This window comes from Mus musculus, chromosome 6 (assembly GCF_000001635.26).
Source record: "Mus musculus strain C57BL/6J chromosome 6, GRCm38.p6 C57BL/6J".
Classification (NCBI taxonomy): domain Eukaryota; kingdom Metazoa; phylum Chordata; class Mammalia; order Rodentia; family Muridae; genus Mus; species Mus musculus.
Window position 1 is genome coordinate 57,803,934 of NC_000072.6, and position 26,215 is coordinate 57,830,148.

The following is a 26,215-nucleotide window of genomic DNA, read 5'->3' on the forward strand; positions in this document are numbered from 1 at the left end:
GCATTTCTACATAGCTCAAGGGTTAACAAAATTTAAATATACATAATTAGGATTAATATGGACTTTTACTAAACATTGATATATAAAATATTCATACATAGTATCCTAATATAGACATAAAATGTAACACATATTAGAGTGCATTCAGTATTTTATTGTATTTGTACTGACTGACATAAAAAATATACTGAGGATACACAAAGACAGACAAAATAATGCAAACACTGTTGAATCAAGATTTGTAAGTACATGTACACTATTTTAAAGCACAGATGTTAAGTATTACCAGAATCAAAGACTTGGAAATATGTTCTTCTAAAAAGTAGCAAGGCACAAAAATTCCTAGCTCCCACGATGGCTCACAGCCATCTGTAACCATGGTTCCAGGATACCCAATGCCCTTTTCTGGGGTGCATATGGCTCACAGATCTACTTGCAAACAAAACACCTGAGCTAGCTACTCAGTGCTGCGGAATCCATGGTTACTGGAGGAGAATCTACAACCACTAATTTACTAAAACAGCATAATTCCTTATAATCTGTAATATCTGTCCTTATACCCACAGATGAGTTTATCACCCCTCATCAAAGAAAACTTTTTGCCACAGATGAAGACCAATACAGAGAACCACAACCGATCAAAACGCGGAGTCCCAGCCAGTGGATACATCTACAAAACATTCCCATTCTAAGACTCAGCAAGCACTGCAGAAGTGTGGGTGAACAGATTCTAAGAGCCAGAGGATCGGGGAATTTACCTTGGGATTGCGTCTCCTAGTTCAATCAGAAGCTACCCCAACCAACATGACTGTCCAAACATGGTCTGAACAATGAGGGGACACATGGACAGGGAATGCCCACAAGGTATCAACCCTACGAACTAAGGTAACTGAGCAGAGCTGGGAGCCAGAGACATGGTCTTCCCCAGGGAAGAGTATGGCAGTTGCTCAGTGCCAAACAGTCTGCACTGAAACTTGCCATACAAGTATTATATGGACTGAACAGTTTATATTCTGCAATATACCCCTATGTAGGAATATGTATAAATATATATTTGCATACATATTTGCTTGCAATAATAATTAGTGGAAAATGAAGCCATGAATTTGAAGGAGAGCAGGGAGGGTTTGGACTCATGACTGAGTTTTATTGTTGTTCAGGCAAACATACTATAGCAGTGCCAAATATTCCTAGACAGAAAATTAGATAATAGCTACACAGGAACTCTGCAAAAGTTTTAACAACTTTTCTAAATCTAAAAATTACTCTAAAATTAAAAGTTAATGTGAAAACATACAAATACGTTGTGTATCTCTCTGTATAGCCCAAACCCAAATGCTAAGAAAAACCTGAATTAAGGCCTCTAGCTTGGAAATGGAATGGCAGGGCTAAGAGTGAAGAGGCCTAAGTAGGAGGGCTGAGATCACTCAGAGCCTACACTGTGTATAGCTGAGCCTTGATTTTTACTGCTACAGTCCGCTCCTCCACGAATATAGAATTCCATACTCTACCCTGAGTGCCTCAGGGAAACAGGAGAAGGGTAGTCTTTGACTTGCAAATGAGTGAAGCAGAATCACATTTGACCCACATCTAACTGTCCTACCTGGCAGAAAGCCAGATATATCATAATCCCACTGACCTGGATTTTAGCAGCCGAAGGTGAGCTCTAAAGCTTCAGAATAGTCAAAAGCTCTTGGAAGTGGTAGAGAATTGATTCTTGGAAGTGGTAGAGGTTTGATTCACTGTCCTAACCTACCAACCTGCTCACTTCCAGTCTCAACCCTGCATTACCTCCCCAATTCTGAGGAATTAAGACAGAAATGCCAGGGATACCACACACAGGATCTTGACAAGACTAAGGCTGCCTCTCCCCACAAAACTGGATAACTGTGAAAAGCAGCAGTGAGCTGCCTCCAGTGACTTCGGAGGCTTTCTAGCAACTGATAACAAGGCTAGGAAGTACCTAGTCATCTTAGGCTCACTTTATCACATATTATATAAAACCTCACACTTCTCTAACATTAAAGTATAGCAGTCTTTAAATTTAACCTTCTGTGAACCAATACATCTTCCCAACTTCCTGCAAATTACAGAATCTCAAATGTCTTAGTTAGGGTTTCTATTGCTGCTACAAAACACAATATCCAAGAATCAAGTTGAGGAGAGGTTTTATTTGACTTAGACTTCCATATTGCTGTTCATTATTGAAGGAAATCAAGACAGGAACTCAAATAGGGTAGGATCCTGGAGGCAGGAACTGATTCAGAAGCCATGGAGAGATGCTGCTTACTGACTTGTTCCTTGTGGTTTTCTCAGTCTGCTTTCTCATAGAACTGCTAGTCCAGGGATGGTACTACCCCCAATGGGCTGGGCCCTCTCCCATCAGTCAATCACTAATTAAGAAAATGCCTTACAGCTGGATCTCATGGAGGCAGTTCCTCAACTGAGGCTCCTTCCTCTCTGATGACACAAAAACAGCCAGTACATTAGATAAACTTAAGAAACAGCAGGAAAACACCTTTACAGAGACCTCTGAACACAGAGAACTAAGCACATGCATACTGAACGCACAGATTTACTGAAAGTTGGGTTGGAATGATGATCTCCAACTATCCATCCTGTGTGAGTGTTTTATTTCCCCATAGTAGTTTTAAGATACAGAAACTTAACATAAAAGTTTAGATATTCAATTCCTTCTGAAAAACCAAAAGACTTATTGAAGAGCTTCTAAATCAGAGTGTGGTGAGTACCCTGTATCCCCTATCATCAGATGACAAAATGAGCTTGACCTTATCCACAAAGAATCCATGCTTATGTCCTTACAGTACAGAAGGCCTCTGTCATGTGCTCTCTACCTAAGACTCTGCCGTCCTTATTTTCACCAGCCTGTTCTTAGGTTTACAGCATTCTTCTTGGCCCAAGATTTCATCTAGAAACTTGAGAAACTCAGTCCATAATTACCAGCATCTTTGCCACAACACATTAGAAGTAAGATAAAGGCAAGCAAGCCTATCTGTATGCTGTAAGTGTAAGTTCTGTAACTGGACATCAAGATAATGAAACCCTAGCATTTCCTATAGCGGACAAAGCCTATATAGTCCAGGCGGTGGTGATGTTTCCTCACCATCTAGAAAGAACCTGGGGTAGCTACAGGGGGATAAGGTGCATGGAGGCATAGGTTTCAAGGAGCTGGTCCCCTATGGGGCATTAAAGTTGAAAAGTTTTGACTCTGGGTGAGGTACAGATACTTTCCTAGACCTTCTAGCAAGGATGATTATTTGAGGGGTTCTTGTCACCAAAGAAGGAATAGTCCTGGCACACAGAGGTCAGATACTCCAAGTGAACCCCAAATAATTTGGAAGTCTGATGAATCAAAGATCAACTTACTATATCCAGACATGGGATAGAAAAGGTAGCAATGATTCTAGTCATTCACCCCTCTCTCAGGGCAGGTGATGGTGATGGACAGGAGCAGGGATACACCAGCTAACAGTAAACAGCAGGGCAATCTTGGTCCTGGTGTACTGAACATTGACCACGAACACAAAAGCAAAGGGCAAGTGTCTGCAAGTGAGATTTATATTTTAATCTACAGTCTCCACCCTCAGCAGGCCATTCTCAATAGACATACACACATCCACATTATGAATTAAACTGCTCCTTCTTTATAGTCAGTATGAAATGGAAATATTCAATAAGAAATCTCCATTTTAAGAAAAGTCCCACATACTAGCCTGCAGTTCCAGCACTTCCCAATCTGGTCATGTTCACTGCAGAGGTGGATGACATGGCCAGGAAAACAATCTGTAGACCATTTACATCCAGAGCATAGTCACTCTCTTATGACAGGACAGGGTTGCCTTAAGATCCAGGTCAGGGGGTCTGGGAAGTCACACCCAAAGCCCTACTTCCCAGAAAGAGAAAGGACACAAAATAACTATTCTTGTGGAAGAAACAGACATTCCTTTACTGCATAATAAGAACAAGGACTTCTGGAAGAAATCACTTCCTGACATAACACAACTCAGTCAGAGAACGGAAGATATGAGACCAGCTCAAGAGAACCTGTCTCCTAATCTGCAGTTTCTAAATATGGGCATAGGGTCAAATCACTGAATATGGAGTGAAAATTTCACTGTTGTGAAATTTTTCAGAACGTGCAATGACCAAAAAACAGTTCAAAATTTGTTACATGAACTATCCAAGGTGTTTCTAGGAGCATCCCTTCACTTCATATCATGTGACTTCATAGTAACCTTAGCTCTGAACATACAACACACCCAGTTTACACAGTGCATACCCTCAATCTGCCAAGAATTGAAGCCTTAAATACCTTACTCAGATTCAAACATATGTTATAAATGGCAACAGATATACTATATATTCAAACATTTCTGTTGTTATGGAAACAACTATATAAAAAGATATTTGATTATTTTCCTATTGTCATTCCGTAGTATAAAATATAGCTTTGCATTATAGTGTGTTAGCAGGCTCAATTTTTACTATTACTGTTTCAGTTGCTATCTTAGTTATGTTTCTATTGCTAAGATACCATGACCAAAGGCAACTTAGAGAAGATAGAGTTTATTTGGGGCTTACAGCTGCAGAGGTTTAGAGTCCATGACCATCATGGCAGGGAGCAGGCAGCAGGCAGGTAGGCATGGTGCTGAGCAGTCTTTCATAGTCTCAACACAGTTTAAAAGTCCAAAGCTGAAGTCTTTCCTGAGACTCAAGGCAATCTCTTAGTTGTAACCCCCTGTAAAATCAGAATCAAAAGCAAATTACATACTTCCAACATATGTAGAACATGGCACAGAACATTACCATTCCAAAAGGAAGAATGGGACATCCTGAGGAAATATTGGACCAAAGCAAGATTGAAACTCAGCAAGGCAAACTCTAAATCCTATAGATCCATATCCCACACGAAAGGGCTTAGATGGCTCAGCCCTTCCAGCTTTGCTGACTGCATCATAATTCTCTCTCTAGGGCTGGTTTCACTTCAAGTATGTAGCTAAAGCTCTAGGGTTTCCAATGCCATCCAGGCTTCATTTTACACAATGGCATTTCAGGGCCTCCATACAGACACTCCCCTGCCAAATTCTTCAATGGCTCTCCTTAATCACTGAGAAAGATTCCACATCCCACTTACTCATACATCTCTCATGGCTGTAAAGACAGAATCAGTTGGTCAATGTTGCCAAGTTCATTTGCCTGCTTGGGTAGAGTCAGACCCCCTCTTTGGATTATATGTGAGTAAGCTTTCTTTTATTTTGTAAATTTTCCTTTGTTTTAGTGAAGAAATTCCTCAGGCCTTTCCTCTTTTATCAACTGCTGGATGGTGTCTGGCCCTGAGGGCACCTTTCCCTTTGTTCCATTTCACATCAGGGTTGTCATCTCTTTCAGCATATGCTTTAGCTCAAATGTTAAATTTTCTAGTCCCATTTTTTTCACTTCAAACTGTGTATTTTACATTTTGTTTTGCCCTGCTTGTTCTCTGCCATTGCAGAGCAGCATATGAGTGACTGCTAGCAACTGCACAACAGAGTCAACATTAGGCTCTCTTGAAATCTCCTCTGCCAATGAAATTAGTCCAAACTTTTTCAATTCAATCCAGGCAGATGTGTAGGACAAGGGTAAAAAGCAGTCACATTATTTGCCACAATATCACAAGTATGATCTCCAGACTAGTTGCTAATATTGTTCTCCTTTAAGCCTCTTGCGCTATGCCTCCAATGTCTACATTGCTCTCAGCAGCACTGTCTTCCAAGCGCCAATTAAGATGGCCTATTAAGTATTCCACATTCTAAACAAAAACAAAAGCAAAGCAAAACAAAACAAAAACTACCAGAATGGTCAAGGCCATAACAATACTACCCAACTCCTGGTACCAACTAATATCTTACTTTTCTATTTCCTTAATAAGATACCATAGCCAAGGTAACATAAAGAAAAACACTTATTTGGGGCCATATTTAGAGTGTGAGTCCATGATTGTCACAGCAGGGAGCACTGAAGTAGGCACATAGGGATGGCACAGAAGCTGAGAGGTTATATCTTGACCCACAAGCATAAGGTAGAGAGTTAACTGAGAATGGTTCAAAGATATTTTCAATAAGACCACATCTCATAATCCTTTTCAAACAGTTCTATCTATTGAAGTAATCAAACATATGTTCCTTTGTGGGTCGTTCTCATTCAAACTACTACAGAAGGCAGGTAGAAAGTTTATTATATACAGAGTAGAGTACAGAATGGTTATATTCAAACTTGTGAAGTTGCATAAATTCATTACATGTAGCTTTTCACATACCAAAAAATTTGTATGTTAAATTTACAAAATAAAACAAGAAAACTCTTCCATTTTTTAAAAATGCTTACTTTACATTTTAGCCAATGTCCCGATTGGTTAGAATTATCTGGAATCTCAGTTGAAAAAATGCCTCCATAGATTGCTTCTGGATATATATGTGGGACATTTTATTAATTAATGATTGATGTGGGGGCAATGCCACACATAGGCAGGTGGTTCATGTATAGGTATGATGGTTTGAATGAGACTAGCCTCTAAAGGCTTATATGTTTGAATGCTTAGTCACTAGAGAATAGACTATTTGAGAAGAACTAGAAGGATTAAGAGGTGTGGCCTTGTTGAAGTAGGTGTGCCTTTATTGGAGAAAGTATGTTTCAAAACCCCATGTCAGCTACAAGGGCTCTCTGCCTGATGCTTGCAGATCAGGATATAGCTCTCAGATAGTGCTCTATTACCATCCTTGCCTGCTACCACTATCCCCACCATGATAGTCATGGACTAATCCTCTAACATGTAAGCAAGCCTCCAATAAAACGGCTTTCTTCAAAGTTGCCTTGGTCATAGCCTCTTTTCAAAACAAAAGAATAATAAGTAAGACAATAAGAAAGCAAACGAGTCAGGCCATGGGATACAAGATAGAATACTGCATCTGTCCATGGCTTCTGCCTCTAGAATTCTGCCTTGAGTAACTGTCTTGACTAGGTGACTAGATGACTAGGTATCTAGGTGAAGGAAGTACAATGAAATAAATTCTTCTCTTTCCAAGTTGCGTTTGATTGTCGTCTTTATCACAGCAATAGAAACCCTAACTAAGACATCCATAGAGCTAAATGAATGCTCATAAAAATAATGTGTAAGTTTAGTTGCTAACACTAAGCGGTTCAAACATAAATAAATATTTGTTACAATAAGATTCCTTAGGAAAGGAATTTCAAGGATTTAAGGGGATGCGATTACATTTCCAACTGGTATAAAAGATATTTATGTATTTTCAAAGGAATAATAATCAGTATCAAATTACTAAGACTATTTAGACACCACTGAATACCTTAGAAGATTAATGCTATAATTTTACTTTGTATTTTTATAATACATGAGAAACCAAATCCACTATAATTCTTTAAAACCAACAATAAAAGGTTTCATATTTACTCTAAAATGATGTTAAAATAGTACACATTTTGGAGAATCCTTAAGTGAATATAGAAAATGTAGATAACCTCCATATCAAAGAGAAGGAACAGGACAGAAAGATAAGGAGAGAATACAAAGGGAATTAGGGCTGCTTGCATCAGCATGGATATGGAATTATGTTTTGGAGCAGGGAACAACTTACTAGAAGCACAACTTTTAAATAAGGAATTAGCCGAAGCTCTCTCTTGTAGGTAGACAAGAGATCTTGCTGATCTTGGCAGGGACCTGGGCATTGCAATCTTGCTTGTGAAAAAAATGAAATATTAATTTTTTCATCTTTTACATTTTATTTATATTTTAATTATGTGTCTATAAGGGAATTACATGAAAACAGTAGATCCCATGGAGCTGGAGTTAAGAGCAATCATAATCCACCTAACTGGGTGCTGTGAACCAAATTCTGGCACTCTAGAAGAACTGATCTATTTCTCTGGCGCCTGTTAAGAATCTCTTAATCCAACCTGTGGAACCAGTTAAACTCCAGGTGGGGATTTGCAAAGAGCTCTGTCAATGCCAGGCATTTCTCTTTTTTTTACAATTGAATCAGCTGAGTCAGTGAGAGAGTGAGAGCTCACACCCATAACTTATTAAGAAATTCCCAGCTACTCCATGAAATGCCAAGAGGTTATATAATCTAGTCACAATGCCATCCAGACATGAGACTTAACTACCACCCTGATATCTCCTGTGCACCATGAAAGTAATCTCATTTATAAAATAACAGATCACTTCCCACTAACACTTAGCTCTATAACCAAACTAACCACAGGGTCCTAAAAGAGCATAAAAGAAATGAACAGGAAAGTAACCTTACAGATCTCATAAGAAGCAATACTTCATTGTAGTTAACAAAGAGACACAAAAAGAACTTGGCAGCTAAATTCTGAAATTGTCTAAGAGGTAAATAGGAGAATGATATGTAAATAAAGATTGAAGAAGTTGAAAGGGGGATGGGATTGATGATTAACTAGGATGAGAATGGGGACTCTCACTATGAACTGACATATCTTACAAGTTCAACAAATGCTTCAGGAATTTCATGCACACTGCACAGGCACTCCCTCTTCCAAGCCTGATTACTCACCTTCCTCCTACCACAGCCCTGCTCAGATCCTATCATATGATACTTACCCATTTATCTACTTCCTCATTCAAATATCTACTACGTCTCTATTATGTGTCAAGCACTGTACGTATTTCTGATGGCACTGAGAGTAGATCTCCTCCAGGTGATGCATATCCAAGGCTAACCCTCTACCACTGAGCTACATCCCTAGTCTTCCAGGATGTTTCAGACAATTAAAGGTATTAAAATATTTGTCTCTAAACTGCTTATATGGTAGAAGATAAATTCCATGATATTTTGAAGCTGATATGTACCAGGAAGGAACAGGATTAACTGGAATGACAAAGGTAGGGAGGGCAACTGGGATGGAAGTTATTTGAGTGGAAAAGATGGCCACACTGAGGAGACATTTGAGAGACTTCCCAGGGAGACCACAAAACATAAGTGCCTAGAAATTACACATGGGCTGCAGACCTAACTAAGTGGCCAGCCATGACTGTGACCCTATCCTTACTGTGTATGTCATCCTTGTCCCCACCCTCAGCTAGCCTTCATCATCTGTACAAGCTAAAGGACAGTAAAGGCTCTAGACAATGTTCACCACTCCCTGGACATCTGGTCACAGTCATTCACTATTTCCGAGCAATTCCTTTGCTACATGTGTTAGTGGCTCATTTATCTTTGCCATTTTTCTTTCTTTTTACTTACCTGTAGCTGCCACCCAGCCTTCTTTGGAGTTTCCAGGGACAAACCTGGTGCCTTTTCCATTGGAATTGAATGATTGCTCAGATTTTAAATATTCGTTAAAGTAGGACACTGGAAAAATTGATCTTAGAAAACTCACAGGTTGGAATTCCAGGGTATGAAACATTTGAAAAGCAATAAAAATGCCTCACCCTGTAACAACTAAGTTCTAATTTTGACATTTCTAAGCAACAAAATACATAGAACTATAGAAAAACATACACTAATCCTCTTATGTCCCTAACTTCAAAAGGTAATATTCACTTCCTCACCCTTTCTCTCCCACAGATGACCTTTCTTCCTGGCCAAAACCAACTGTTCTTTGGAAGAAGAGCATTACATACTCAGCTTTTGGTCCCAAGAAAAGATCAAAAAGATACTGAGGCTAGTCCTACCTATAAAATGAGTCCACAATCCCGTGAACAAACATAGGAGAATTTACAGACTTGCATGGGTGAGTCATATTCAACAATATTCTACAGGAGTGGGAGTATATAGCTCAGAGCTACAGCATTTGCCTGACATGTACATACAGCCAAAATAAATATATACATAGATAAATTGATTTTTTTTTGTTTATTTGGTTGGTTGGTTGTTTTAGTTTTTTGTTTGTTTGGTTTTGGTTTTTCAAGACAAGTTTTCTCTGTGTAGCCTTGGCTGTTCTGAAACTTCCTGTATAGACCAGGCTGGCTTCAAACTCCTCCTGCGTCTGCCTCCTGAATGCTGGGATTAAAGGTGTTCACCACCAACACCTAGCCTCACGTAAAAAGAAAGCTTTAAAGCACACACTTCAGGAAGGATGTAGCCTTTCTAAGGATGACTAAACTCATTTCAAAAGTGTCACCAACTGTGTGAAACAATGTACTCTGAGGAAAAGTCTCAGAGATACCCCAGCACTTGGGGTCTGGTTAATCCTGTTTCAAGCGAAGTATAATCAGCATTTTACTGTGGCCCAGTGAAGGTCACTGGGAATTATCCCATCAGCCCTAATAGGAGCTAAAGTTCTGTTCTCTTCTAGAAGGAGCTCTTGGGAGCCAGCCAGCAAAACTAAATCTAACCTTAGAACCTGGGGACTACTCAAAGGGGGCTTTTAGCTTCTCCCACTCATGGAAACCAGTCTGTGGCGATCCTATAGATTATGCTACATATCTGGTATACATTTAAGCTTGTATTTAACCAGGTGGTAGACAGTGATTGTGGGGTATGCAGAGTATAAGACAAGGACTCCTGTTAGTTGATCATATAATTCATAGGAAACTAAGCAGGAGAGAAGGGTGGTTCTAGGAAATGAGCTGCAGGATGCATCAGTGGAGTAGAATACTGTTGTCAGCTGCTTCTTCCTGCTCTTAAGTCCTCATCTAGGAGTCCCACTGAACAAGCAGGTTTCCTGGGATGTTCTTGCTGATGTCTGCTATCTAGTACACATCTGACTCCCTTCTCTGAAATGTCACATTTAAATTAGATTATCCCTCTAAGAAGAACTGAGAAGTTTCTGGAGGAGTTCTGGCAGTTTGCCTGCATGTTGGAATTCACACCTCTACAAATCTCTCTGGGCTAATGCAAGGTGTATAGTCCCTCCATGTTCCCATGCAAGCGACTTTGGGGAAGAAGTAGAGCATCATGGTAGGGAAACAAAAGAACCAAGCGCCTCAATCCCCTCATTTACCAACAGTAAGACCTGGGACAAATTATACAATATCTCCCACTTGAAATAACGATGGGCTATGATGAATCATGAATTAGTATTTATAAAGTGCTCAGAACAGGGCTTGGTAATAGAATAAATCATCCCATGAATGTTCACTCAATAAAAATACAAATTTCTACATCCAAGTAACCTTCTATAAAAGGATAGAGTGGGACAGGAAAGCCCTCTTAAAAATGCGAAGATTCTCAATGTATTCAAGGATATAAAACTCCTAAGCCTGATTTTCAACAGCATTCCTTGATGAGCGACTGCCGGAGGGCACTACCACAAAACCTCATGCAGATGTTCAAAGTCAACTATAAACAAATTTACACATTGAAACCATCTCAAGAAACACACACACACACACACAACCCCCCCCAAAACAACAACAACAAAAAAAAACCCAAAACCAAATGTCCTGAGTATCAGTCAACAGAAGCTGGAGCCACGAAAGGGCTTCCCCAACTGTTTTAATGTCCTCAGACAGGACCCTTTGCCTCCTCATGTGTTCTGTAACTGCACATGTAATCGTGTGATATGGGCCATCAAAAGTACGAAGATAAAATATTCAAAGCAGACAGTTTAAAATGAAAAAGCACCCAAGGTCTCCAGAGGACTCTCCTCGCTGCAGGCACCCTAGCACACCCAGGATCTTGGGATCACTGGTGAGTAGAACACGTTTGTTCCAAAACAACCCAGAGGAGCTTGGGCCAACAGGAACAGGGACACAGAAAACCTGCCCGACCAGTGGCTGGAGTTCGTTCAGGTCAGCGCCAGCCCCGAGCCATCTTGGGCGTGAACTCAGCAGATGGTCCCATGGTCCCCAGAGGACTCTTCATGCCGAAGGTGCCCTAGCACATTCAGGATCTTAGGATAACTGAGGAGAGTTGGCCTACAGAGAGGGCTCTGACCCTGGGACTCAGTTGAGAATGTCATCTTGTATCCCAGGTCTCCCAGAGACCAGTCCACGCAGGGCAGCACATGGCCTCAGAAGCAACAGAGCTTCTTGGACAGGGTCCCTTCCAGCCTTCATCCTCAGCCAGGAGGCAGAGCTGAGACCCAGACCTCTGTGTACCTTCCCTGCCAGAGGAGAACTTGCCTGCAGAGAGTGCTCTGACTACTGGGACTCAGGAGAGAGTTGGACTCCCAGGAGTGCTGTCAGGGACTAACAGAATCAAAGGATGAACAAGCTCCATCCAGAAACAGCTAGAACATCTAACACCAGAGATTACTACATGACTAAAGGCAAACATAAGAATCTTAAAACAGAAACCAAGACCACTCAGCATCATCAGAACCCAGTACACCCACCACAGCTAGTCTTGGATACCCCAACACACCTAAAAACCAAGATTCAGATTTAAAATCATATATCATGATGTTGCTAGAGGATTTTAAGAACAACATTAATAACTCACTTAAAGAAATACAGGAGAGTGGGTGGGTAGGGGATTGTGGGGGTGGGTATGGGGGACTTTTGGAATAGCATTGGAATTGTAAATGAGGAAAATACCTAATTAAAAAAATGTTAATAAAAAAAATGAAAAAAAAAAAGAAATACAGGAGAACACTGCTAAACATAGGTAGAAGCCCTTAAAAAGGAAGCACAAAAATCCATCAAAGAATTACAGGAAAACACTGCTAAACAGGTAGAAGACATTAAAGAGGAAACAAACAAACAAAAAATCCCTGAAAGAACTACAGGAAAACACAACCAAAGAGGCGATGGCATTGAACAAAACTATCAAAGATCTAGAAATGGAAGTAGAAACAAAAAAGAAGTCACAAAGGGAGACAACTCTGCAGATAGAAACCCTAGGAAAGGAATCAGGAACCAATAATTCAAGCATCAGCAACAGAATACAAGAGATGGAAGAGAGAATCTCAGGTGCAGAAGATTCCATAGAAAACATGGACACAACAACCAAAGAAAATGCAAAATGCAAAAAGATCCTAACTCAAAACATCCAGGAAATCCAGGACACAATAAGAAGACTAAACATAAGGATAATAGGTATAGATGAGAATAAAGATTTTCAACTTGAAGGGCCAGCAAATATCTTCAATAAAATTATAGAATAAAACATCCCTAACCTAAAGAAAGAGATGCCCATGAACATAGAAGAAGCCTACACAACTCTAAATAGACTGGACCAGAAAATAAATTCCTCCCAACACATAATAATCAGAACAACAAATGCACTAAATAAAGATAGAATATTAAAAGCAGTAAGGGAAAAAGGTCAAGAAACATATAAAGGCAGACCTATCAGAATTACACCAGACTTCTCACCAGAGACTATGAAAGCCAGAAGAGCCTGGACAGATGTTATACAGACACTAAAAAACCACAAATGTCAGCCTAGGCTACTATACCCAGCAAAACTCTCAATTACCACAGATGGAGAAACCAAAGTATTCCATGACAAAACCAAATTCACACAATATCTTTCCACGGATCCAGCCCTTCAAAGGACTATAAAGGGAAAACTCTAACACAAGGAGGGAAATTATGCCCTACAAAAAGCAAGAAAGTAATCTTTTAAGAAATCTAAAAGAAGATAGCCACAAGAACAGAATGCCAACACTAAAAACAAAAATAATAGGAAGCAACAATTACTTTTCCTTAATATCTCTTAATATCAGTGGACTCAATTTCCCAATAAAAAGGCATAGACTAACAGACTGGCTACATAAACAGGACCCAACATGTTGCTGCATAAAGGAAACCAACCTCAAGGGCAAAGACAGACGCTATCTCAGAGTAAAGCCTGGAAAACAATCTTCCAAGCAAATGGTCTGAAGAAACAAGCTGGAATAGCCATTCTAATATCAAATACAATTGACTTCCAACCCAAAGTTATCAAAAAAGACAAGGAGGGACACTTCATAGTCATGAAAGGTAAAATCTTCCAAGATGAACTCTCAATTCTGAATATCTATGGTCCAAATGCAAGGGCAGCCAAATTCATTAAAGAAACTTTAGTAAAGATCAAAGCACACATTGCACCTCACACAATAATAATGAGAGACTTCAACACCCCACTCTCACCAATGGGCAGATCCTGGAAACAGAAACTAAACAGTGACACATATACACTAACAGAAGTTATGAAACAAATGGATTTAACAGATAACTACAGAACATTTTATCCTAAAACAAAAGGATATACCTTCTTCTCAGCACCTCATGTCACCTTCTCCAAAATCGACCATATAATTAATCAAAAAACAGGCCTTGATAGATACAAAAATATTGAAATTATCACATGTATCCTATCAGATCACCATGGATTAAGGCTGATCTTCAATAACAGCATAAATAATAGAAAGACAACATTCACATGGAAGCTGAACAACACTCTACTCAATTTTAACTTAGTCAAGGAAGAAATAAAGAAAGAGATTAAGGACTTTTTAGAGTTTAATGAAAAATGAAGCCACAACATAACCAAACTTATGGGACACAATGAAAGCAGTCCTTATAGGAAAACTCATAGCTCTGAGTGCCTCCAAAAAGAAACTAGAGAGAGCATACACTAGCAGCTTGACAGCACACCTAAAAGGTCTAGAACTAAAGGAAGCAAATTCACCCAAGAGGAGTAGACAGCAGGAAATAATCCAACTTAGGGTTGAAATCAACCAAGTGGAAACAAAAAGAACTATACAAAGAATCAACCAAACCAGGAGCTTGTTCTTTGAGAAAATGAAGATAGATAAACCCTTAGCCAGACTAACTAGAGGTGACAGGGACAGTATCCTAATTAATAAATTCAGAAATGAAAAAGGACACATAATAACTAAACCTGAGGAAATCCAAAACATCACCAGATCCTACTACAAAAGGCTATACTCAACAAAACTGGAAAACCTGGATGAAATGGACAAATTTCTATACAGATACCAGGTACCAAAGTTAAATCAAGATCAGGTTAATGATCTAAACAGTCCTATAGTCTCCCAACCAAAAAAGCCCCGGAACAGATAGGTTTAATGCAGAGTTCTATCAGACCTTCAAAGAAGATCTAATTCCAGTTCTTCTCAAACTATTCCAAAAATAAAAACAGAAGGTACTCTACCCAATTCATTCTATGAAACCACAATTATTCTGATACCTAAGTCACAGAAAGACCCAACAAAGAAAGAGAACTTCAGACCAATTTCCTTATGAATATCGATGCAAAAATACTCAATATAATTCTCGATAACCGAATCTAAGAACACATCAAAACAATCATCCATCCTGACCAAGTAGGTTTCATCCCAGGGACGCAGGGATGGTTCAATATAAGGAAATCCATCAACGTAATCCAGTATATAAACAAACTCAAAGACAAAAACCACATGATCATCTCGTTAGACACGGAGAAAGCATTTGACAAAATCCAACACCCATTCATGATAAAAGTCTTGGAAAGATCAGGAATTCAAGGCCCATACCTCAACATGGTAAAAGCAATCTACAGCAAACCAGTAGCCAACATCAAAGTAAATGGTGAGAAGCTGGAAGCAATCCCACTAAAATCAGGGACTAGACAAAGCTGCCCACTTTCTCCCTACCTATTCAATATAGTACTTGAAGTCCTAGCCAGACCAATTAGACAACAAAACGACATCAAGGGGATACAAATTGGAAAGGAAGAAGTCAAAATACCACTATTTGCAGATGATATGATATTATATATAAGTGACCCTAAAAATTCCACCAGAGAACTCCTAAACCTGATAAACAGCTTCAGTGCAGTAGCTGGATATAAAATTAACTCAAACAAGTCAATGGCCTTTCTCTACACAAAGAATAAATGGAGTGAGAAAGAAATTAGAGAAACAACACCCTTCACAATAGTCACAAATAATATAAAATACCTTGGTGTGACTCTAACTAAGGAAGTGAAAGATCTGTATGATAAGAACTTCAAGTCTCTGAAAAAAAGAAATTGAAGAAGATCTCAGAAGATTGAAAGATCTCTCATGGTCTTGGATTGGCAGGATTAATATAGTAAAAATGGCTATCCTGCCCAAAGCAATCGACAGATTCAATGCAATCCCCATCAAAATTCCAACTCAATTCTTTACCCAGTTATAAAGTCAATCTGCAAACTCATCTGGAATTACAAAAAAACCTAGGATAACAAAAGCTATTCTCAACAATAAAAGAACCTCTGTTGGAATCACCATGCCGGACCTCAAGCTGTACTACAGAGCAATTGTGATAAAAACTGCATGGTACTGGTACAGTGACAGACAAGTAGACCAATGGAATAGAATTGAAGACCCAGAAATGAACCCACATTCCTATGGTCACTTGATCTTTGACAAGGGAGCAAAAATCATCCAGTGGAAAAAGACAGCATTTTCAACAAATGATGCTGGCACAACTGAAAGTTATCATGTAGAAGAATGTGAATTGATCCATTCTTATCTCCTTGTACAATGGTGAAGTCTAAGTGGATCATGGAACGTCACAAAAAGCCAGAGACACTGAAACTTATAGAGGAGACAGTGGGGGAAAGCCTCAAAGATGTGGGTACAGGGAAAAATTCCTGAACAGAACAGAAATGGCTTGTGCTTTAAGATCAACAATAGACAAATGAGACCTCATAAAATTGCAACGCTTCTGTAAGGGAAAAGATACTGTTAACAAGGCAAAAAGGCCACCACTAGATTGGGAAAGGATCTTTACCAATCCTAAATCTGATAGGGAACTAATATCCAATATATACAAAGAACTCAAGAAGCTGGACTCCAGAAAATCAAAAAACCCTATTAAAAATGGGGTACACAGCTAAACAAAGAATTCTCAACTGAGGAATACTGAATGTCTGAGAAGCACCTGAAAAAATGTTCAGCATCCTTAATCATCAGGGAAATGCAAATCAAAACAACCCTATGATTTCACCTTATACCAGTCAGAATGGCTAAGATCAAAAATTCAGGTGACAGCAGATGCTGGAGAGGATGTGGTGGAAGAGGAATACTTCTCCATTGCTGGTGGGGTTGCAAGCTTGTACAACCACTCTGGAAATCAGTCTGGCGGTTCCTCACAAAATTGGACACAGTACTTCAGAGCATCCAGCAATACCTCTCCTAGGCATATACCCAGAAGATGTTCCAACTGGTAATAAGGTCACATACTCTACTATGTTCATAGTAGTCTTATTTATAATAGTCAGAAGCTGTAAAGAACCCAGATATCCCTCAACAGAGGAATGGATACAGAAAATGTGGTACATTTACACAATGGAGTACTACTCAGCTATTAAAAAGAATGAATTTATGAAATTCCTAGGCAAATGGATGGATCTGGAGGTAGCCCAATCACAAAAGAACTCCCATGATATGCACTAACTGACAAGTGGATATTAGTTCAGAAACTTAGAATACCCAAGATACAATTTGCAAAACATATGAAACTCAAGAAGCAGGAAGACCAAAGTGTGGATATTTTGTTCTTACTTAGAATTGGGGATTAAAATACCCATGTAGGGGGTTACAGAAACAACGTTTGGAGCTGAGATGGAATGAAAGATCATCCAGAGACTGCCCTACCTGGGGATCCATCTCATAAACCGCTACCAAACCCAGACACTATTGCATATGCCAGCAAGATTTTGGTGAGAGGACCCTGATATAGCTGTCTCTTGTGAGGCTATGCAAGTGCCTGGCAAATACAGAAGTAGATGCTTATAGTCATCTATTAGATGGAACACAGGGTTCCTAATGTAGGAGCTAGAGAAATTACCCAAGGAGCTAAAGGGGTTTGTAACTCTATAGGAGGAACAACAATATAATCTAACCAGTACCTCCAGAGCTTATGTGTGTCTAGCTGCATATGTAGCAGAAGATGGCCTAGTCGGCCATCATTAGCAGGAGAGGCCCTTGGTCTTGCAAAGATTATATGCTCCAATACAGGGGAATGCCAGGGCTAGGAAGCTGAAGTGGGTGGGTTGGGGAGCAGGGCTGGGGGTAGGGTATAGGGGACTTTCGGGATAGCATTCGAAATGTAAATCAAGGAAATATATAATTAAAAAAAAACTAAAACTAAACTAAAATAAAATAAAACGAGAAAGCTCAGACTAAAACCTTACATTAAATTTGCATGTGACAAATCATTAAATGTTTTTGTTGTTGTTGCTGTTTTGAGACACAGCTTCTCCTTTTAGCCTTGGCTGTCCTGGCACTCAACAGGGCACAGCTCTCTACCGGAAATCAGGCACTGAAGATAATCATCATGTAAACGGGAGCGACCTAGAAAACACATGTTACCAGCATCCAGATAGTGAACTTCAGGAATGCATCAGAGCTCAGCCCTTGGGAGGTTGTCAGCCCTTCAAAGAAGTTTTAAATTCCCCATTAAGATAAAACAATTCAATCAGACATGGTGACCCATCCCTGTAATCATAGCATGTGGGAGACTGAGGCCTAGGCTACATAGGAAGATCCTGTCTTAAGAAGGACTGTAGCTGAATAGAGTATTGGCCCAGCATGTGTAAGGTTCAGACTCCCTCTGGTAGCTAAGAAAACAATAAAATTAAATTAAATGAACAAATCCAAGAATGCAGATTGCAGAAGAGGGCCTAGTTTGACTACTTTGTTCAAGGCCCTGAGGTCCATTCCTGGCACTTGAAAAAAAGTTCCTATGCAATGAAACAGGTTACAGGATAGAACAAAACCTTCTGCACTAAAGGATTAGGCTTTAGACTGATGATGTCAGCAGGCTGACAAGGAAAGCAGGTTGTAGGGGCATTAATATACTTTTCACTTGAACACAGGAGACAACCAATTTCCTGCTCCTCTTTCCTCACCAAGACCAGTGGGCTTTTTCCCTGACTGAAAGTATTCAGTGGTCTTTCAAATCTCCCACAAGAAGCGGGGGAGGGTCCTATAGTAGGAACCAATCAGCTTGCCTTTCTTTGTCTGGATTACCCAATCCCCTGTAGTAGCCTGAATCAGCCAACTAAGAGGGAAAGGAAGAACTCACCCCATCCCCAAACATAAAACTTTAGCACTGCCTGACACAACTCTGATTTCCAGGTCTTCTGCATTCTCTCTCTCTCTCTCTCTCTCTCTCTCTCTCTCTCCCTCCCTCCCTCCCTCCCTCCAGGTGCTGAGACCTTGTTTTTACTGCCTTATTTTTTTAAATCAGCACAGAAAAAAAGTCCATTCCAAAAAACTCTTGACAACCAACGTCACTATGATGGCATCAAATCAACAAAGCAGTAGATTAAAAAAAAACAAAAAAAAAACTGATGACAAGCAACAATCTTAGCGCATCATATTTGATGTTACTTTTGGTTTCCCTTCTCCCCCAGAAAAGCTAATTCAATTGACTTGACTCATTTTGAAGGCTTTTCCACTGCTGGCCCTTGAATGTAAAGCCTTAGAGTGTTGGCAGGTCTGCCACTTCTCTCATGTTCATTTCCTCAATAAACATCGTTCGAATACAAAAATATAGAAAAGAAAATGAAAAAATAAACACAACCAGAAAGAACACCCACCCTAATAAAAATAAAATCAGCAGTTTTGAAGCAGACTTTTAGGATACACACAAAGCTAAGTTGGAGACAGGAGTGGCACAAATATAGAAACAAGAGAACCCCAGATAATCTTCCTTACACACACACAGACACACACAGACACACACACACACACACACACACACACACACACACACACACACATGCAAATGAGATTGCCAGATTACAAAATTTACCTCAACGGAGATATGCTGAGGTAAACACACGTTTATTTTTGTAAACAGTGCTCTCTGGTTTGCTTTTCTACAGCAACCAATGTTGAATCATTACCCAGAGGGTTTGGTTTCTAAGCTTTTAAAAATATGAACAACAAGAAGAAAGAAAACCAGAAGTGGCACTTCTCAAAAACGTTAAATGTTAAAAAAGAAGAAGAAGAAGAAGAAGAGGAGGAGGAGGAGGAGGAGGAGGAGGAGGAGGAGGAGGAAGGAGAAGGAGAAGGAGAAGGAGAAGGAGAAGGAGAAGGAGAAGGAGAAGGAGAAGGAGAAGGAGAAGGAGAAGGAGAAGGAGAAGGAGAAGGAGAAGAAGAAGAAGAAGAAGAAGAAGAAGAAGAAGAAGAAGAAGAAGAAGAAGAAGAAGAAGAAGAAAGGAAAGAGAGAGAGTGAGCGAGAGAAACAGAAAGAAAAGAAAAAAGAGGTATTTCAAAGAAAAACGAGCAATCTTTGCTCTGATCCGAACTTAGAGCTTGGAGAAACTGTTCCCTTAACTCTCCTGGAAAGAAAGACTTTTCCTCCAGCATAAATGAGAATCTTTCCAAGCACCGCTGACTCCCCAACCAAGGAAGTTTACAGTTTTCTGAGGCAGGACAGTGATAGTCAGAGGGGCATCCTTACCCACTTAAACTGACTTTATTAATACAAAAATCTTTCAAAATACTGAAGCTGTGGAGGTATGAACAAACCTCCAAACCCCAATCCATATTTTACACACCAGATTTTACACATCCACTCTTTTGCCTTTGAATGAACCCGCTGGAGCAGGAAGGGTGGTTCGCGTCACAGGATGTCGCAGTTCAGTCGACCGCAGCCCCGCTCTAACCCTGGCTGTACCTCGGCGGTGCTTCCACCCACCATCAAGTTTCCGCGGCTTCACAACAGTACACCAACCACCCAAGCTCCCCGTGGGATTTTTCTCCTCGCCTCTAAAAGCCTGCACTTCATCTCCAAAGGCAGAAATGTCCCTGTCCCTCCTACCAGCTGCGGGAGGCGCCGCCCCAGGCCCCGAGAGACAGGGAGCGCGTGTGGACACGCACAAAGGTCCCTCCCGGGGACGCAAGCCCGAGCAAGCAGCGAGAGGGAAACGGGGCGCCGACAGGAGGAGGAGGCGCGCAGGGAGGACAGGGGGTCCCGGCATCAGACCCCTCCGCCGCCCCACACCGCAGACTCGCGAGCTCCGCAATGCCCTTCCCGCGTCCCTTCTCCCGAAGGCGCGGGGAACCGGCGGCCCTACCTCCACTAGCAGCCCGAGCAGCAGCGCCGCCACCCTGCCGAGCCGGCGGCCCATGGCTCCAGCGAGGACCGTCCGAAGCCGGGCTGTACGGCCAGCTCAGGGCCAGTCCGCACCCCGGGACGGGCGGGTGGACTCCGGGGATACGAGCTGAAGCCGGCAGAAGGACGCGCGGCAAGCCGGCGGAGCTCGAGGACGTGCCAGGCCGCCCTCGCCGCGCGCCCCCGATCCACCTCACGGGCGCGCGCTCGTGGGCTCGGAGCCTGCAAAGTCTGTGGAGCGCGCTGCGGGACGCGGAGACAGCGGGGCTGGGTGAGAAGACGGCCTGATGTCTCCTCTCTCGGAAGAGACCATCTTGTCTCACCTTGATAGTTCTGGGAAGGTTTTTATAGGACACCGGGTTTGGGAGCTGGGGGATGGATACGGATGGACCCATCACTGGGTCTTCCTGAAGTTTCTAGCCACGGAGACATTCTCACTGAGGTTCCTGTAGGTAAGGTGGGAGGTCCACTCCGCCCCAGGACAGTTAAAACCACAAGGAAAGGACAGCTGGTTGCAAAAGGTTAGTGTAGGTTTATGCCAACATCTTTCTGCCTGACTCTGCTAGGACCCCACCTTTGGACTCCACAGTGCACCTCACCTTTGAGGTAGGCTCTTTGACCATAGGGAATTGCTGCTAACTATTCTTACTTTCTCTCAGACATTCCCCTCTGGCCCCTCTCCACACACACATAACAATAAGGCTCAGATGACATCTGAATTTACTGAACTTACTGAAGCATTGGTTGAACTTGTATCAGACCTGAGCTGGAGGCCAAATATGTAGAGGTGAACAAGAAAACAGCTAGTTTAAACTATGATGCGTAACGCTGAGTACAGAGATCAGGAAATAGAATCAATCCTTTAGGTTCAGAGAGATCCCTAAACAAGTAGCAACACTTGCCAGGAAAGGCTGAAGATTTGAGCTTCTCCCTGGATATGTAAGATGGAAACAGAATCGTCTCGTTGTATCACATGGGCACATGGCATACATGCATACCTTCAGACAAACACATCACGCACACAAATGAATTAATTTTTTTTTTTTTTAGCAACTAGAGTTCGTTAAATTACAGAACCACCTCCAACAGGATATGGAGGGAAGACAGAAAAACGGATCTCTCACAGGCGAGTCTTAAATACTTTGCCAACTTTCAGTACACATACTTGGTTAAGATAGAGCATACACCATGAAACTATACCTGCTATAACTGGCAAGCAAAGAAGGAAAAAAAAAAAAACTGGCCTCATGATTACCCTCAAATTCCATGTTCCAACACAATAATAGCTTCCTGAAGTTTTATAGTAACAGGATAAAAATAAAAAATCAAGCCCTTTAGTGGAGGCACTAAGTAGATAGGTTATAGTGGAGCAGGGAAATCTCTGCTTTGGCCCTGATGATATTCTTAATTCTGGTCACTAGAAGCAGTTTCTTTGGGGAGTTGTTTCTGTGCACACAGAATTGACTCAAAGCCTGTAAAGGATCGTTGGGCTATGGTAACTTTGTCTTCCTTACAAATCTTTTTTGTAATAATTTTTAAAATTGTTTTAAAGAATTTCGTGCATGAGTATGTATATTTCCTTTTTTCATCTTCCCCTCTCCAATTCCACCTGTGGCCCCTCCTACCCCCTCTCAAATTTATGATCTCATCTTCAATTGTTATTGTCACATTTATACACAACACCTATGTCTAGTGCATTATATTATAGAACGTACTGAATGCATTTAATGTTGCTCATATAAACACATTTAGGGCTGACCACTTGGGACTAGATAACCTAAAAGGGGTTAATTCCTGGAGAAAACTGAACTTATATATGTAAGTTCATGTATATACATATACTTACTCTCTTGATTTTGACTAGTTGTGGATCTCTATAGTGGCTTCCATCTACTGCATAATAAGGAGCTTCTTTTGGCAAGCAGCGTGAACAATGTTCATCTGTGGGTATGGGCATAAGTTTTCAAGAATACAGTTAAAAACCTATATTGATTTAGGAAAATGGCAGTGGTAGGTTCTTCTTTAAGGTTTATGACCTCTGCAGTTCCAGGTAATTGGTTAGGTTTACAGTACAAATAATTCTCACCTATTGATTGAGCAGCCCCCAAGTTCACTTAGACAGCTGATAGTTACCCCAAAGACTTAACTACAGCCATTAGCCATTGGGTATGTCTTGCTGGGCCAGTCATTTTTGTGCTTTGCTGGATTTATCCCTGGGTAAACGTTTTGATTGTTTTTCTCCCTTGTCAATTTACATAACACCTTCTGATGCTATAGCAGCTAATCCTCAGGGAAGAGGCTTCGAGATCAGTTACAGTTAAATTCTTCTAAATTCTGTGTCTACAGCAATAAGATTTTTACCTCCAAGTTCTGAGAGGCAACCAAGGGCAATGCAAGTAGCCATTTATTTATTATTTTGGGAGTCCTTTGGACAATCCTGACCAACAACTCAAAGGGAGGCTTCCCACTTCTGGTTGTCTTCATTAGGGTTTCTATTGCTGTGAAGAGGCACCATGAAAACAGTAACTCTTATAGAGGACAACATTTAACTGAGCTTTAGTCCATTGTCATTGTGGCAGGAAGCATGGTGGTCTCCAGTAAGACATGGTGCTGGAGAAGGAGCCACGAGTTCTATATCTGGATTAGCAGGCAGTAAGAAGAGAGACACTGAGGCCTGACTTGAGCATTTGAAACCTCAAAGCCCATACCCAGTGTGGTGTAGCCTTCCTTCAACAAGACCATATCTACAACAACAAAACCACACCTCCTAATAGAGCCACTCTTTGGTGACAAAGCATGTAAATCTATGAGCCCATAAAGGCCATTCCTATTCAAACCACCACACTGGGACTGAAGTTTTCATTGGATGGTCTATGGTTATTGGGGGAGCATTGTCACCCCATGAGGCAAAACTTTGTTTTAAAATTTGGATACACATATTGTGTATATTTTATATAAGTTTATAAAATATTTCCCTATAACTTTTTCAAGCATTCTTAGTGTTATTTTTCTTTTCCTCCTCCCTCTGAATTATCCTCCTTCCCTCTCCACACTTAACTCTCAATCCCTCACCACTCCATTTCCCCTTTCACCTTCATAACACCCGTGTCTTACTATCCCCCTGCCTTGAGCTCCTTCTACCCCATCACCCTTAGTTTCTTCCTACTTTTCTATCTTCTGCAGTCACTCCCAATTATACACCCAAAAAACATTTTAAAAAAAAGTGAGCAAAGGTCTGCAAATAAGAAAGACTATAGCATTTGTCTCTCTGGGTCTGCGATACCAAAATCGATATAATACAATCTAACTCCATCCATTTACCTAAATTTTTCATGATTTAATTTTTCTCTACAGTAGAATGGCATTTCATTGTGTATAATCACATTTTTATTTTCCATTCTTACTTTGAAGGACATTTAGGTTGGCCCCACTTCCTGGCTGCTGTGAATAGAACAGCAACAGACATGGCTAATCAAGTAGTGGAATGTTGTGTCCTTTCAGTATATGGCAAGGGATTGTAGAGCAGGGTGCATGTACTTTAAGGTTTTTGCAAACTTTCCACACTGATTTTCAGAGTGGTTGCACCAGGTTGCCAACCCACGGGCAGTGATGAGGCATCCCTTTCTCTGCATCCTCACCAGCATTTTTTGTCATTTGTTTTCTTGGTCTTAGCCATCCTGAATGGGGTGAAATGATATTTCAAACTGGCCTTTAAAGGCAGAGTCAGAAATAGGAGTATAACTCAGAAGTACAGCACGATGTAACATGAAGGTACATGGCTTTGATTATTGAGTAACACATAACTTTTAAAAATGTATATTAACCTTTATAAAATTAAACCAAAGTGATGTTATGTAACAGAGACCCAAATGATCTTTCTGTGGCTTTGTAAATACTCATATTCTGTAATATGTCAAATGACCTATGCTATAGTTACAACCTTAATCAGTCTGAATTTGCCAATCTCATTTCTACATATATACGTATACTCACACATGCCCTTCATTGATCATACATGGGTCAGTTGCCTCTAAGACACTCTGAGGAAACTTGGTCATCTGTTTTAGTTTCTTTTCTTGTTGTTATGATAAGATACCCTAAGAAAAGCAACTTCAGGAAAGAAATATTTATTTTAGCTCACAGCTCAAGGTACAATCCAACATGAAGGAGAAGTCAAGGCAGTAGGACCCTAAAGCAGCTGTTAACATTACTTTCTCAGAAGAATAGAGCAATAAATCCTCCATCTCAGCTAGCTTTCTTCATTTTAGCTTTCTTCTTAGGAACCCTGCCCAGGGAATGTTCCCACACACAGATAATATGGGTCTCTCCCGCCCAAAGATAATGTGAGACTTTCTGCATCAATTAACTTAATCCAGATAATCCCTCAGAGGCCCACCTCTCAGATGATTCTGTCTAGATTCTGTCAACTAGATAGTTAACATTAATCATCAGACCATCCCAATTGTGTTAATGAATTATAGTATTTTTAGTGAATGATAATATTTTAAAAATGGAATATAATGAGACTATTTTGAGCTGAGGGAACATGAGTTGGCTTCAGGTTTAGAAAAATAATGTCACAAACCTGTCAGCTCATAGGAGGCGAAGCTAAGCCAATCTTTGCTTCAAAGTCTTTACATACATATGCCTTTCACTGATGGGAAAGTTTCTCTTAAAGCATTTTCCTAATCATGAAGTCTTTCTTTTACTTTAAATTTACTATTTCTCTTTGAATTTTGAGATTATAATAAAATTATATTATTTCCCTCTTCTCATTCCTCCCTACAAATACTCCTATATACCCCTCTGGGATCTTTTTTCAAATCCATTTTTTTTCATTCATTGTTGTTACATACACGTATGTATATAACTGATATAATCTGCTCAGCCTGTATAATGTTATTTGAGTGTATGTGCTTTCAGGGATGGCCATTTGGAACTGGATAACCAATTAGTGTGCCCTTCCCTAGGGAAGACTTTTTTCAGCTCTTGGCATTCCTTAGTTGCCTATAGCTCTTTGTGTAGGGTTGAAGTCTCATGATATTCCTCCATCCACTATTGTTATATCCTTGTTCAGCTCTTGTTTAGGTAGTCAGGTTGGTGAGACATTATGGGTGTAGCTTCTGACATTACTAGAAACCACAGTCTCACTGCAAACTCCCTGATCCTCTGGCTCTTGCAATC

General features: G+C 40.5%; 1 protein-coding gene across 4 annotated transcripts in view; it reads right to left on the bottom strand.

Annotated features, from left to right (window-relative positions):
* Vopp1 (vesicular, overexpressed in cancer, prosurvival protein 1) overlaps positions 1–24,050 on the bottom strand; it is a 75,720-nt gene extending 51,670 nt beyond the window's left edge. Inside the window, exons 1-3 of one of the 4 annotated variants that reach the window (XM_030255332.1) lie at positions 20,994–24,050; positions 4,603–4,759; positions 3,388–3,564 (exon numbers count right to left, since the gene is read on the bottom strand). In XM_030255332.1, the coding sequence (XP_030111192.1) occupies positions 3,388–3,400 (13 nt within the window). In that variant the 5' untranslated portion in view covers positions 3,401–3,564; positions 4,603–4,759; positions 20,994–24,050. The remainder of the gene's footprint in view (positions 1–3,387; positions 3,565–4,602; positions 4,760–20,993) is intronic. The other 3 variants (XM_017321526.2, XM_017321528.2, NM_146168.1) reach the window with 3 other exon arrangements.
* Positions 24,051–26,215: the final 2,165 nt, after the last annotated feature.